At 35.5% G+C, this 16,357-nt stretch overlaps 1 protein-coding gene across 5 annotated transcripts in view; it reads left to right on the forward strand.

Moving 5' to 3' along the window:
- PIK3C2G (phosphatidylinositol-4-phosphate 3-kinase catalytic subunit type 2 gamma) overlaps window positions 1-16,357 on the forward strand; it is a 352,007-nt gene that overhangs the window by 293,697 nt on the left and 41,953 nt on the right. The window contains exon 31 of one of the 5 annotated variants that reach the window (XM_042991842.1): window positions 5,804-5,887. The exons of the other annotated variants lie outside the window; for them this stretch is intronic. Within the exon in view, the coding sequence (XP_042847776.1) occupies window positions 5,804-5,818 (15 nt within the window). The 3' untranslated portion in view covers window positions 5,819-5,887. Of the gene's footprint in view, window positions 1-5,803; window positions 5,888-16,357 lie in introns of those variants that run through there. 5 annotated transcript variants of the gene reach the window in all.

The raw sequence follows: 16,357 nt of genomic DNA on the forward strand, positions 1-16,357 counted from the left end.
TTTAATTTGGAAAGCCATATAAGTACGGAGATTCAATTTATTTAAGAGTTATAGGACAATTCACATTTTCTATTTCTTCCTGGGTCTAAGTTATAGTTCTCTAGGAATTTGTGCTTATTTATTGGCATGAAATTATTCAGAGAATCCTCTCACCATCTTTTTAACATTTATAGGATCTGAAAAGATGTCTACTCTTCTAGTCCTTGCATACGTCATTTCCTAATCAGTCTTGCTGGAGGATTATGAATTTTACAAATCTTTGCAAAGAATGAAACATAGGATTTATTGACTCTTTATTATATTATTTTTCTATTTTATTTATGTTTGATCATGATTATTTCCTTTCCTCTTCTTCCTTTGGTTATGATTTGCTGTTCTATGTATTACATTCACAGATAGTTACTTGTTTATTTTCAACCTGTCCTCACTTACACATTTAAAATTCTAGAGGTGCCTGAGTGGCTCAGTCAGTTAAGCATCTGCCTTCAGCTCAGGTCATGATCTCACAGTTCATGAGTTCAAGCCCTATGTCTGGCTCTGTGCCAACAGCCTGAAGCCTGGAGCCTGCTTCGGCTTCTGTGTCTCCCTCTCTCTCTGCCCCTCTGCTGCTTGTGCTTGCTCTCTCTCTCTCTCAAAAATAAACATTGAAAGTTTTTAAAATAATAATAAGTAATAATAAATAAAATTCTACATCCCCCTGCCTAACCAAGATTTAATTGACCCCTTAAGTTTTTATATACAGTATTATATTTTATCATTCTTCTAAATATTTATGTGTTCACTATGATTTTTCCTGAGACTATGGATTAAGTCTATTTAACCTGTTTGAGTTTTACATGCTATGCTAATAATATATCTCTGTACCTGTATCCCAATAATATATCTCTATATCTGTATCCCATAAAATTAAAAAGCACTGGTTTTTTCTATACAGTCAATATCTGTTTAATATTTCCCACATATTTCATCTTTGTTGCTTCTGTAACTCTGACTTTATATATGGGATTGTTTACCCTCTACCTGAAGGACACAATTTATTACTTCAATATGAATTTGCTGGTAGAAAAATTTCTAAATCTGCATTTGTCTGAAAAGTTTTTGTCTTCATTCTCAGAAGATATTTTAGCTGAATATGTTATTTGGATAGGAGTAATTTTATTTTAAAATATTTAAAGCTATCAGTTCATTGTCTTTTAGCTTCCACTGATTCTGTTTCAAATCCAACTGTTATAATTGTTGCTTCTTTGAAATTATTTTTCTTTATTCTTTATCTGCTTTTAATGTCTTTCTTTTTATATTTGTTTTTCACAGTTTTGATTTAATTGCTCAAATACAACTTTGTTTCTATTTGTCATGCTTATTAACACTTCTTAAATTTGTTCCTTGATGTCCTTCATCAGTTTTGGACAGTTCTGTCATTATTGCTTCCAACATTGTTAATATTTTTTTCCTCTCTCCCTTTTTCTGAAGCTGTAATCACATACGTTAATTCTCCTCATACCTCTACTCCTGTCTTGTTTCTCCTTTTGTTCTCCTAATTTATTCTCAATAGTTCTCTTCTGACTTAGCTTTTGAGTTACCTATTTTCTACTTACCTAAGGTTGTTTTAAGTTTTTTTTTAAGTTTATTTATTTATTTTAAGGGAGAGAGAGAGAGAGAGCCCACGAGTGAAGGAGGGGCACAGAAAGAGGGAGAGAGAGAATCTCAGGCAGGTTCCACACTCAGCACTGAGCCCAATGCAATGCTTGATCTCACAACTGTGAGATCATGACCTGAGCTGAAATCAAGAGTCAGCTGCTTAGCCGACTGAGCCACCCAGGCGCCCCTACTTATTTGTGCTTAATATACTGTTAAATCCATCCTTTGAGCTCTTAATTTCAATTTCAATTATTATATTTTTCAGTTTTAGAATTTCCTTGTTTTTTGGTTTCTATTCCTTGCTGAAAATCTGTCCTTTTTATTATTTCTTTGAAAATAATAAGCATAGTTATTTTTAAATCTTTGTAAAAACTTCAACATTGGGGCCCACTGCATGTATATTTCTATTGTCTAGTATTTCTACTGTTCTTTAATCATCCAGTCTTGTTCCTTTGTAAGGTTGGTTATTTTCCTTTTTATTGTGGCCAGATATTGCACTGCAATGTCGTTTGTAAAAATAATTGGAGGCCTATGTTGTTGTTTGTTACTTTAGTATAGAGAATTATAATATCTGAGGACATTAACAATCTAGGATTGCTGAAATTCAATAGCAGGGATTCAGATTTTTCAAAACCAAACTGTAGCCTTTATGAGGGCCTATTTCAGGTTCATCTTTGTTCCTTAATTGTAGCCATTTTGTTTTGTTTCTTTATATATATAATTTATTTTTTGGCAGAGACAGAAACAGAGCACAGGTGAGCAAGGGGCAGAGAAAGAGGGAGACACAGAAACCAAAGCAGGATCCAGGCTCCGAGCTGTCAGCACAGAGCCCGATGTCGGGCTCAAACCCACGAACCATGATATCATGACTTGAGCTGAAGACTAACGCTTAACTGACTGAACCACCTTGGTGCCCCAGATGTAGCCATTTTGGATCTAAGTCCAAAATGAGGCAGATTCACCAAGAGCCTACTTGGCAGCTCTGGGTTCCATTTCCTTTCCTCTTATTTCTGCAAGGTGGTCAAAAGTACTGCTCAACCTCTCAGCCCATCCACTGTTCCAACCCATATCAATAAATACCCACAACAGAAATGTAGTGTCAAACCCAAGTTTGCATCCCCAAATCCTTGTCCCACATCCTGGCTTCGTACTTCTTCACTATCTTGTTAGCTCTCTGATGCTTTCAAGCAAAGTTTCAAGACACAAATTTGTGCAGTAATCCAATTATCCTCATCAGTAGGTGTGCATTAAATGGCTTGCTTAATCTACTGTCCTCAAAAATCGGATTCTAGAACTGCAATCATCACCCACAGCTTTCAGAGATATCTGCCATTTTGCTTTCTCACCCCCATCCTATGCTCAAATATAATTTTTCTCTCATAGGCTATATCAGAGTGTCTAAGTCTATTGACACTTCCCATCTGAAAAAATATTTAATGATTCCTTGGTAAGCTGTTTGATGTACTCACCAATAATTCTGAGAATAGTCTGGAAAATTAATGCCAGAAATTCCAGACTCCATTTCTGTTCTGCTCTCTTATATGTGTCAAAAAAAACCCATTAAGATCCCACATACCATACACACTCATATAAGCATACAAGCTATACATGCACATGGATGTGCAACTCCTTCCAAATGTTCAAAGGGGCACTAGCTCTCTGTACTATTAGGTGTTTCTATCACCATTTGAATTAAAGGTTTCTATGAGACAAATGCTAAATTTTAGAGGCAAGTACCAAACTAACGGAATCCTTCAGAGTTTTTAGACAGACTTAGGACTCTTTAGGGATTTATCTAAAACATTATCCCTAAGCGTACAGTATGCAAGCCTATTATGGTTGTTTGTGGTTTTGCTTTGTTTTGTTTTGTTTTGTTGCCTTTTAATGCAAAAATGAAAAACATTTATGGAATATTTGTAAGTAATCCACACATTTGGAATAACTTTAATATCACCAATGAGAGCCCATTTCCAATATTAATCATGCTAGCCAATAAGCTACCATTTTTATTTTAAAAAATCTAATGTCTGACATTCAATATGCTAATTAATAAAATGCCCATTGTTGTTGGAGTTGCTGCTGAATAACAGAAGCATTTATACCAACTGGCCCTTGTATAGGTTTCTTGATTAAAATTTTGAGAACACTCCTTTTCTCCTCCCCCATCCAGGTGCCCCTCTTAGTGTAGCCTTGATTCAGACATTAATAGGCAATTCCCGGATTTTGTAGTCTTAGTTAAAAGTCAGCAGTACTTGGGTTGTACCTTGACCTAAGAAACCTACACATAACATCATCCTATATATGTAGACATATTTTAAGCTTCAGTAAATTGCAAGCATTATGCAGGAAGACTACACTAGATCCCATAACTGAGACTTAATAAAGGGTCAAAGAATCCTATGTTTCTCAGCTGTTAACTCAACAACTTTCTTCTCTACTTGGAATGTGGGAAAGGTAGTAGATGAGACTACTGCAGTCATGGTTTGAAGTTTTTTCAGTTACATGCTGTATGGTAGAGTAAATCAATGTATATCAAGGAAATCTTACTGAAATTTAAAAATACAATATATTAATGACTGTATTAAAAATTCTGTCTCAACTGTAGGTTTGCTGATTCAGGATGTTAGCTTATTGCTGTACCTCCCAGTTGGGTAATATCATGGTTTGATGATGAATAGACCTACTTAAAAGAAGAAAATCCCACAATTCAGATCTTAGGGGTCCTAAAGCTATTAGAAAAAAAACCCAGAATTGTCAATAATGACTGCATTAGATTCCATATAGCTAGAAGCAAGAGGTGAGACTTTTGAATTCCTATCACCAGTTTCTAAGACTAGTGGTTCTTAAAGCATAGTTTCTGGACTGTGCTAGGAACTTCACTTGGGAACTTACAAGAATGCAAATTTTTCAGCCCATCCTAGACAGACTAAATCAGAAATTTTAGCCCATTTGTTATTTTTGAAGTTTATTTATTTATTTTTTAGTAATCTCTACACCCAGCATGGGGTTTGAACTCACAATCCTGAGATCAAGAGTTGATGCTCTACCAACTGAGACAGCCAGAGGCCCAAAATCAGAAATTTTGGAGATGAGACCCAGTAATCTGTGTAATAATAAGTCTTGCAGGGTGTTCTAATGCACACTATTGTTTGAGAAAAATTACCTATAGTATGAGGTATATACTATAGACATCTCCCCCCCACACACACTTTTTTTTCCAGTTTGGACATGATCAGACATTTGACCTTCAATATAGTAGATACTCAGGTGCCCTCCTATATGATTGACTTTTAGCAAATATGAACTCAAGAAGATTGTGCTACAATATTATTTCCAGGCTGGTAGATTCTCAGCTGGAGATGTTGTTTTGTATCAAAGGACAAGTGGTTGAGCACTTAAGGAGGTATACTTAACTGAATTCCAAGTGAGTTAGAGAAGGCATCCCAGAGAGCTGGGCATTCAGGTTGTTGTAAAGGGCAAATAGGAGTTAGTAAATAGAAATTGGGAGAAAGTTGTGTTAGACAAAAAGAATTTCAAGGACGAAGCATCCATTATGGTTTTATGCTTTCCTTTTGTTTTGAAGCTTAAAAAACTCAATAACTATATTCATTCAATTTTTACCCATGTATAGCATTTACAAACTCATCAATATTTAATTGATATTTTAAATGAATAATAACAGAACCATTGGCATATATTAACAATGGGATTTATATTGCTTTTCAAAACCTGAAAGACTGAAAGTTTGCATCTGAAAAGTATTTAACAGTGGTTGCTTATTTATTCTTACATCCTATAAGTTCGGGTTGTTTTTTGGTTTTTGGTTTTTGGTTTTTTTTTAGAAATTAGCTCATGCCTCCAAAACATGTCATTTATTTATGTTTTAATAGAAACTACTAAACTAATAAGTAATAAATGTTTTAAATTTTGTAGAAAAATAGATGGGGGTTGCTCCTAGGCAAGGTGGTCCCTTTCCCCACCTCCCACACATAGTTTCTCCTCTGGATCAAATATGTGATAAAGAGAATGTGTTTAGAATCTGAAAAAAATAAAAATAATAAATAAATAAATAAATAAATAAGTAAAAATTTGTAGACAAATGGAATATTTGGATGATGTTACAAAATAAAAATTAACGTAATTTTGATATTTTTCCTCACCCCAGTGTATAATCCCATAGGAACCCCATGACGGAGCCTGGCTGGCTAGAGAATAATCTTGGGAATTCTGCTAGCTGCCAATTCAGAAAGTGGTCCCACTGGTCACCCAGTACCATGCCCAGGAACACTGCCTGGCCATGCTCATAAAGGATGAGCATTAATAGTGCACTGGATCATGATTGTACCCTTCAGAAACACCACTCAGAGCACATTTTTAATATGTCTGTTACAAACAAAGAGAAAGAAGTAAACAGTATGTGTTCATTATGGGACTAGAGCTATATAATGAGGAAACTGAAAACAAAGATATAAAATAATTGTTGAAAATGGTGTTAGACCAATAGTAAAACTATATTATAATAAATGATTATGTGTAGATATATTGCATATACATTAATTTAAACTTGCCTACTCAATATAAATTGTATTCTATCTTTTGAATATATTTGGTTTTATGTCTTAATCAGTGAGTAATGGGAAATGTGTTATAACAGAGGCTTCTGCCCTATAGGATCAAGGCAACTTAATTTATTTCATTGGATTTCAACTACTTTTTGTGTATTTCAGAATATAGAATGCTATGCCTAACATAGGACTTGAACTCATGACCCCAAGATCAAGGGATCTCGCCAGACATCCCTTTTTAGAATGTTGACATCTTAATGTTCTCTACTAACTCTAACATTCTCCTAAGGTCATGTCCATTAACTTATGCTATAGTCAAGGGCCTCATGGGCATGGCAGTTGTCTATAAGGGAAAATGATGAGGGGATAGTGGATGGGATTATCATCTTTGTATGCGGAAGGCTGCCTTACTGATTATACTAAAGCTGTTTTAAAGGCGATGCCTTTTCAGGGTGATTAACAAAATATCTAGTAACCATTGAAGGTGCCAGGCCTTGGCCCATTTAGGCAGAGACAAGTAAGTGCAAAGTGGAGAGGATTCTGATTTCTGGTCCCAGTGTGAAGAAGACAAGTTTTGAGATCCGTTTTTATGTGGCAGCAGGCTTTCAATAGGGAATGCTTAGATGTGTCTGCTCACAGGATGAGGTCTACAGAAATGTTAGCAGAGGACTGTTATGAGAGGGGAAAGCAAATGGTCAGACATAACAGGTGGGTAAGACTTGCAAAGGGGCAGCTTAACACAGCAAGGTTTAGTGAATATTGCTGCCCACCACAGTCACTGCTGTACACAGGCAGATGAAAAAAACCACCACACATAAAGGTCCCAGGTTTCATCACATTCACATTTGCTAATGTGGTAACCAAAGTTCTATGGTAGATACCCCAGGAAGAGATGTTTTTCTTTTGTTTTTAATCCCTATTGGTCAGTATTTAGGAAAAGGAAGGTGAAGAAACTTCAGACACCACATTGTCTTGTTCTTGGATGAATTAAGGTCTAAGAGTTGAGTGAGAATAAAAAAACAGAAGGAAAAAGAAGAGGTATTTACATCATCAAACATGAGACACTATTGTAAAATCACAGATCCTATAAATACTCTAAGTGAGAATATGTCAGCCATCTTCTCACACTGAACTTCCAACGAGGGGGATCCCATTTGTCTCTTACAAAAGGATACCAATATTATAGATGTGCCTTCTTCTAAAGTAACACCCCCCTGATAATTTAATTGAATTCATTAGTTGCCATTTCTATACTACAAAACAAATAAAGTAGTGCTATATTAATAAAAATCAAGTCAACAAAAATTAAATGTGGGCACTAGCATAAAAGAGGCTATTTTGGAAAACTGCATTAGTCATTCAACAAATGTTTATTGATTGCCTACATTGTATATGGTCTGGCCAGGGGTGCCTTAATAGCACCTGTGATCAATTTTTTTAGAATAAATTGAGGAGGTTTTAAAAAGTATGCTCTTGGGACACAGGGTGGCTCAGTCAGTTAAGTGTCAGACTTTGGCTCAGGTCATGATCTCACAGTTTGTGAGTTCGAGCCCCGTGTCAGGCTCTGTGCTGACAGTTCAGAGCCTGGAGCCTGCCTCAGATTCTGTGTGTGTGTGTGTGTGTGTGTGTGTGTGTGTGTGTGTCTTCCCCTCCCCCACTCTCACTCTGTCTCTGTCTCTCAAAAATAAATAAACATTTTTTAAAAATTTTTAATAAATAAAAAGTATGCTCTGGGGCCTCATCCTTACAAATGTTGATTCTCTAGGTAAAGGTTGATATCTAGGTATCTGTATTGTTTTTTAAGAACTCAAGTGGATTTAGACGCACAGCCAGATTTGAGAAATTCTATTCCAGAAAGTCAAAAGTGGAATCAGACTAGGGCACTTCCCTTGTAGTTTACAGTCTTTCTCAATAGTCTGTCTATGTTGATAAGTGCCAGTGGCCCCATAAAGACTTCCATAACTTCATAATTTGTTTTTCACCCTTATTGCTAAGGAACTTTATGGGTCTTGATATAATACTCATTATATGGATTATATGATAATAGAACAATAATAATTTGACAGGGATATCATCAGATGCTGATTAGCATTAATACCAGGTGCCTAATCACCCAGGTTCTTTGTGCATAATTGCATAATGTGGTCAGTTATCAATTATCTTCAAATGGATTAATCATGGTGAAAACTTTATGTGTCTCCATATGTTGGTGGACTGTTCCCTGGTTCAGTTTGTTTATATTCTAGAAATGAAAACATCGTTTAACTAAATAAAACATTATCAGCCTAAAAGTTACATAATTTCAAAGTAAATCATGTTATTTTGAGATTTTCTAAGTTTTGTACTATTGATACACTTTTTCCCTTTTCTCATATATATCAACAAAGTTTTACCTATGTAATCATCAAATCTATAGAGTCATGGATGTAACATGAATATTTTAATTATTTTAAGTGCTATGAATGGCTTAGAGGAAATTTTTATACATACGCAAGTTTCCTTTCTGCTTCTAATAAAATAAGAGATTTAAAGTAATTTTACATTTGTGTTGAATATTCCTGCAATAGAATAATCCCCATCTCTGGCCCTAGAAAAATGCTCATAAAAATACTTTTCTTCTTACCTAGCTGCTTGTCATATGGCAGTGTAGGAAAGGCAAATAATACTATTATGCCTATATACTAAAGCTCACATTCTTTTTTAGTTATATTAGTACAATTATTATTAATGTACATTTAGTACATTTATTTGTAACTAAAAATATTCTATATCACTGAACATAACCTTGTAAAGATTTTAAAATTTTTATTGGGCACTTACTATGTATAACACTCTAGACTAAGAGGATTAAATTGGTTGTAGAGAACAAATTGGAGAGATTCAACTAATACCATATAAACTTTATTCTCAATGAGTTTATAATACAGTGATAAATACAGACATGAACATAAAGAAATATATGGCAGCGAATGGAAAAAGAAGAGAAGAAGTAGAAGATGCAGCCTGAATGTAAAACTGGACAATCTTGCTAAATCAGCTGCTATATTCCCTCCTAGTATCATTCACAAATGTAAACAGTCTTGCTTTTTGTTGAGCAAATGAGATAAAAAGGGTGTTTTTTTTTAATTTTTGTAATCTTTATTCATTTTTGAGAGAGAGACAGAGTATGAGTTGGGGAGGAACAGAGAGAAAGGGAGACACAGAATCCGAAGCAGTCTCCAGGTTCTGAGCTGTCAGCACAAAGCCTGATGTGGGGTTCGAACTCACGAATGGTGAGATCATGACCTGAGCCGAAGCCGGACGCTTAACTGACAGCCACCCAGGTGCCCCAAAACAGTCTGTTTTAAAGTCCAATATCAGGTATCAGAGTTAGGCTAGATGGGAGACACATCTTTGGGGCTTTGGTCTAAAGACATAAGAGGGACCCAGATAGAGCAATGCCTATAAATCTCTGTCTCTCTCTGTTTCTCTCTCTCTCTTTCTCTCATGCACACACACACACACACGCCCATATAATCTGTTGATAAAAGAAAATAGGCATAAATGAAGACTATAATTCTATGCTACCTCAATATCTCTTTTAATGAGCTTGGAAGCATCAGTTTAGATGTCCTAGTCCTGTATCTACCTGGCTTTTGTCTGTTTAGCTTTACTTTCTTCTCTGAAGCTAATAGAAACTTCTTTTTATCCTTTCAATGTAATTTCATTCCACAAGCAAATGATAGTTGTGATAACAGGAATTCTTTTTGCTTTAAATGTTGCCCTGTTTTGGTGGAATTGTGTTGCAAACTAAATAAGATGTTTATAAAGAACAATATACACATGAAATAATAAGTTATAGCACATGATTGCAGTACCTAAACATACATATCCCCACATCTGACTTCAGCTGAGATATATAAACAGCTCTCCTTTCTTTTTAATTTTAAAGTTATATTCACTGTAATTTCTAGCTCTTAGCAGTATTGCTGCTCATTTCTAAAAGCCTCTTAAAATAAGGAATAATATCACTTATGGTGTAGGCAATGTTATTATTTTAAGCAGAGATCCAATGTCAAAATAAATCCAAATGGGTAAATCCCATCTTAATAGTGAACATATGTTTCTTGTTCCCTGGTTGCTAAACCCAGATGTTAATTACTACATTTGTCACTACATTGCTCTTTTCCTATTTGGAGCTGGCTGGGATGACTTTGCAGGCAGGATAAATGTCACATGTGTACCATCAGTAAAACCAAGATTATTTTTCAGAGTCTAGTGAAGTGCTGATGACATTTTAGAATGAGAATTATGAAAGATTCTTTAGAAGTTCACCGTTCTTCATAGTGTCGTTCTTCTATGTAACTCCAATATGAACATAATGGGTTGAACTACATTAAAGACTGGACATTCTGACAAGCTACCTTATGAAAAAAGCAATAAAATACAATTACTGTTCAACTTTGATTTAAAACTCTTATGGGAATTCATTTTTAAATTCACATTTTTACAGTCTTTCACAGTGTTTGAGAGAGATAGATTTAGCTTATTGTTTTAACTCACTGAAACTAAATCTTGCAGCCAATTCTAGATGTTGGCTTGCCAGTTAATAAATGGGAATTCTTAATGTGTTATTTTAGAGAAAGAAAAAATTGATCTCAGTGTTATATTACATTACTTCTGATCTTTGCAAATACTTTAACTCTCTGTAGTCTTTGTTCATGTAAGAAAAACACAAGTTTTGAGCAACTTTGAATTGATTAGCTTTCTCATAAATCAATCATTTTAAATTGCAAATGGCTTAATAATATAATTGGTAAACAACATATTAATAAGAGCTCTGAACTTGACAAAAATAAGCTGATGCAGATATTAATTTTAAATTGTTCAATTGGCTTTCAAATTTGCTTTTTGTTGACTGCATTTCTAACTTTCAAGTGCATTATTAGACATTAAAAAACCCATATTAGTGAAACATCTACTCTAGCAAAGAAAATATGCATATAATCTTATAAAGCGTTTAATAAAACCTAATGCATTGACCTGAAACATTGATATATCAAAGACCAGTAACTTTAGAGTCCCTAAAAAAAGCCCAAACTCTTATTGATTTATTCACCAAATATATAATGTTCCACATAGGAGGGATAGACCAAATATTTAACAAGTGTTAGGGCACAGACACTGACCAGGAAAAGTGCCAGCCACTAACCCACCATTAGGGCCATACAAGTCTGTATTGGCTGAATATTTGCTGTGATGGAGAAAACTATAGGCAGAGCAGTGGAGAGTGGGAGCAAACAGGAGTTTAGATCAAAATACACTAGGTTTGAGTTCCATACAAAATTTCTAATCAGAGATGTCAAGAGGAAAATTGACTGTCTTGAGGTGAGGGAAAAAGAAAGGCTGGAAATTCAAATATTGAAGTTGTCAGCAAATAATTGGTTTTCTAGGCCATAGGACTAGATGAGATTACTTAGGGTGAAATGTAAACACAGAAGAGATCTGAGGACTAGACCTTGCAGCATACCAAGTTTAAAGTTTGAGAAGATGGGAGAGAATCAACAAGAGAGGTTGAGAAAAAAGCGACCTCTTAGAGACCAGAAGCATTTTATGCCTGGAATCAAATAGAAAATTAAATTCAAAGAAAGCAAAATCAGCTGTTTCAAATACTACTGCTAGGTCAAAAATTGAGAATTGACCACTGGATTTAGAAAAATGAGTATCATTGGTGAATTTAACAACAGTTTGATGGGAGTGTTAGAAACAAAACTCTGACTAGAACAGGATCAAAAGAGGGGTGCCTGAGTGGCTCAGTTGGTTAAATTTCTGACTCTTGATATCGGCTCAAGTCATGATTTCATGGTTTGTGAGTTTGAGCTCCACATAGGGCTCTGCGCTGTCAGCCCAGATTTCTCTTTTGGGATCTCTGTATTTCTCTCTACCCCTCCCCAACTCGTGTGCACACGCTCTCTCTCTCTCTCTCTCTCTCTCTCAAAAATAAATAAATTTAAAAAAAAAAGAATAGGTTCAAAGGAGAATATGAAGAGAGGCATTTAGGATAAAAATAGGAAATTATCCTTGCAGGGGCTTTTATCTAAGGATGAACAGGAATAAGATAATGTGCAGGAAAATGTAGGTCAAGAAATTTTGTTTACTGAAATGTTATAGTATATATGTATGCTGGTAGGAAGATCTATTGAAGAAGTAAAAACTGATGATGAGAAAAATGAGAACTTAGCCAGAGGCCAAAGTGTTAACCTTGAGTAAAGAGCATGATATCTTGTGACAAATCAGTGTGAGATTAAAGTACAGACAGTCCACCCATGTAATGGAGGAAAGAGTAGAAGTGAAGTAAGATGATAGATGTGTTGGTGGTAGCTTATAGAAATTCTTATCAAGATAATGAAAGCGCTTTCTTCACTGATCGAGACAAGATCAAGGGAACAGGAGTGAGTGCCTGAGTAGGATGCAGAACAACATCAATAGGTGAGAGGAGTTAAAAAGCAAAGAAACTACCACGGGAAAGGATAATTTGTGTGAATATTAAGATAAGCGTGAAATGGGGCGCCTGAGTGGCTCAGTTGGTTGAATGTCCGACTCTTGATTTTGGCTCAGGTCATGGGATAGAGCCCTATGTTGGGCTCCATGCTCAGCGTGGAGCCAGCTTAAGATTCTCTCGCTATGCCCCTCTCCTCTGCTCATATACTCTCTCTAAAAAAAAAAAAAAAAAGTAAAGTAAAACACAAAATTATTTCAAAAATAAATAAAATAAAATAAAAGTGTGAATTACGACAAGAACTATTGAAGAAAATGACAATGTTCCAGGGTGGAAAATGTTCAAGAAATGAAGGTCAGTGACCTAGAGGTCAGTAGACAAGTGCAATGGCAAGGGAGGTGGGGAGGGCAGTAGAGTCAGCAGACATGATCTTCAAAGCAGGGTATTTTTATAAAAGAAGAAAGAATGGAGGTTAGAAGAGCAAGGAGATGCGAGGAGGCTACCTACCCCACCACCAGGACCAGAGAGATAAAGGGAATGGGAGAGAATGCAAATGCCATTTTAGAGAATTAATGGGAAAGCACAATGGAAAATTAGAAAATACAATATGCTTAGAAAATACAATATGTTGCTGATGATATTCTCCAAAACTGGCTGCTGCCTTTCTTTCTCCACAATGCTACACTGTCACCTTTCTAAAAATATCTGATTGTGATGCTTTTCTGCTTAACATTCATCAACAGGTCACAGTAGTTTCAGGTTTCTATAGAACTAGTGTGCTCTAGGACTCTGTAGCCGCATCTCCCACCTGTCTCCCATATGCATTCTTCACATCTATAGGCCATTGGCAATGATAACACAGGTAACACAGGGCTTTGTTGGTTGGTTGCATTTTGTTTTTTGTTTTGTTTTGTTTTTGGTACTAATTTCAATCACTGAATCACTTATGCTATCTAATATTCAGGTTTCTCACTTCTAGAATAGAGTAATTAATTTCAGAGTTTTTTGTTTTGTTTTGTTTTAACCTGGGAGACCATTACCTTTTGAAGAACTAAGCAGAAAAGAAACACTCTTCATAATGTGAGAACCTCCTGGGTATTGCAGCACATTTAGGATAAGTGGCCTTGCCCATTAATTGCCAGTTATATCCTCTGAGACAACCAAAAGTGTGCCCACACGTTTTCTAGACACCTCATATTGTAGGGTAGCAAGTAAAATGCAGGCCACCCAGTTAAATTTGAATTTGAGATAAACATATCTCTTTTTAGAATAAGTATGTTGCAAATATTGCATGGACATCCTCTGGTTTTGTTTGCTATATCTGCCAGCCCTACTTATGGGGAACACTGCTAAGTAGGATTATACTTAGAATCCATGTAAAAATGGCACCTGTAATGTTGCTCAGTATACAACCTATACAACTAAATGTAGCTACACTGCTTGGGGATCAATACAAACCCAACTGAGAACATTGATCTAAGTCATCAGTAAGAACAACTTTAGTACTGACATTTCTATAACTCATACTCTATAGTGGTGCAGTGTGCTAAAAAGCAGTGGGAGGCATGCACGTGAGTAAAGCCAAGTCTGAGAAAATTTCAAAATTAATTATTTTAAGATCCAACAACATTACTTTTCCTCCCCTCTTCATCTCTTTTATTGATTTCTCCCTCCATTGACACTGAGTCATGTTTCTCCTCAAGAATGAAAACAATCTCGTTACAATAAGGAATTAGTATTTAGTATGTCACCCACACCCAGAATTACAAATGAGGATTTCAAGGATATGACAGTGTAAACACAAGGGAATAATTGGCTAGTTGTGACATTTCAGACACTAATTGGGAAGATATTCTGCCTATTATTGAAGTTTAATAACCATTGGGTGGTGAGGCCAAAATGTCGCCAGAGAAGAATAATTGACTAGTTGTCAAAAGGCCCAAGAAGGTCAAATTTTCTTCAACAAATTCTACACAGTCTGAAGTTTGACTTTAAGCTTACAAAACAAAACAAAACAAAACAAAACAAAAAAACAAAAAACTTGATTTGGTCAGCATCCTGAATATGGATACATTTCCTGGGGATAGATTCTTATTAAGCAAGTTCACAAGAGATTAATACATAGAGATCAAAATTTGGTAATTAACTAATTTACACTGATGCATAAAACTGCTACATAGATAACAATATATGCATTGGAAAACCAATGTATTCTTTATGTAAAAACAGATCTCAGTTCTGGTTAATAAATATTGATTAAGCAAAAATACTCTATTAGATATGAGTGAATAAATGACAATCCCTCCTCTTGATATCCTATCGACGAGGCTAAAAGAGTAGAAAAGAAAGCACATGAAAAACCTTGGGCAAATGGGAGGATAAGTGTGGAAAGGATGGATAACGACAAAGTGTGTAGGAAGACAAAGAGGTGAGAGAGCTGACACACTTGAGGAAAGAAATATAATTCAGTGTAGTTAAGCATGAAGTCCTAGAAGAGAAATGGTGAGAGATAAAGAGGGGAAATGAGCAATATCCTAAGCAAAAAAGGTCTTACAAGCCTTGTGAAGCAGTTGGCCTGTTTCATAAAAGCAATAAGGAGCCATTGCTGGGTTTTAAGCAGTTAACTGTTAGATATTTATTTTGAAAGATCAGTTTGACTATGAAGTGGAAAACAGATTGGATTAAAGAAATTGTGGTTTATATACACAATGGAATACTACGTGGCAATGAGAAAGAATGAAATATGGCCTTTTGTAGCAACATGGATGGAACTGGAAAGTGTGATGCTAAGTGAAATAAGCCATACAGAGAAAGACAGATACCATATGGTTTCACTCTTATGTGGATCCTGAGAAACATAACAGAAACCCATGGGGGAGGGGAAGGGAAAAAAAAAAAAGAGGTTAGAGTGGGAGAGAGCCAAAGCATAAGAGACTGTTAAAAACTGAGAACAAACTGAGGGTTGATGGGGGGTGGGAGGGAGGGGAGGGTGGGTGATGGGTATTGAGGAGGGCACCTTTTGGGATGAGCACTGGGTGTTGTATGGAAACCAATTTGACAATAAATTTCATATATTGGAAAAAAAATAAATAAATAAATAAAAATAAATAAATAAATAAATAAATAAAAGAATAAATTTCAGTTTTAAGGAAAAAAAAAAAAAAGAGTAGCAAGGTAAGAGTTGGGAATCCCTGCTGTAATTTAGGTGAAAAGTGAGGATGTTGGAACTCAGAAGCATACCTGGAAAGAAGAAATGGGTAGTTGAGATATTTAGGAATTCAATAGGGGACTTAGCAATAAATATTATGTGTGGAGTAAGGAACAATGGAGAGTCTAAAAAATACACTCTATTTTGAGCCTGGACATAGGAAGAAGTAGCAAATTGAAGGCAAAGAAAATGCAGTTATTGGTGTACTTTTTGGTTGTAATTGTCTTTAGAAAAGTCAAGGAAGCCAACAAATAGGTGTTTTGATATAGAGGGCTGAGGCTCAGGAGACAGATCTGGGATAAAGGTTTAGATTGGTGCATCATTGTAGAAGCTGCCAAAAGGGATACCATCACCCAGAAAGAATGTGTCAGGAGTGAGAGAGATGGCCTGGAAGTGAAGAACACTAGAACTTAAATTATAACCAAAAGGAAAAGGAGCCTGAAAAAAAAAAAGTCCAAAAAGAGATGA

The sequence above is a fragment of the Panthera tigris genome, chromosome B4, assembly GCF_018350195.1.
Source record: "Panthera tigris isolate Pti1 chromosome B4, P.tigris_Pti1_mat1.1, whole genome shotgun sequence".
Classification (NCBI taxonomy): Eukaryota; Metazoa; Chordata; class Mammalia; order Carnivora; family Felidae; genus Panthera; species Panthera tigris.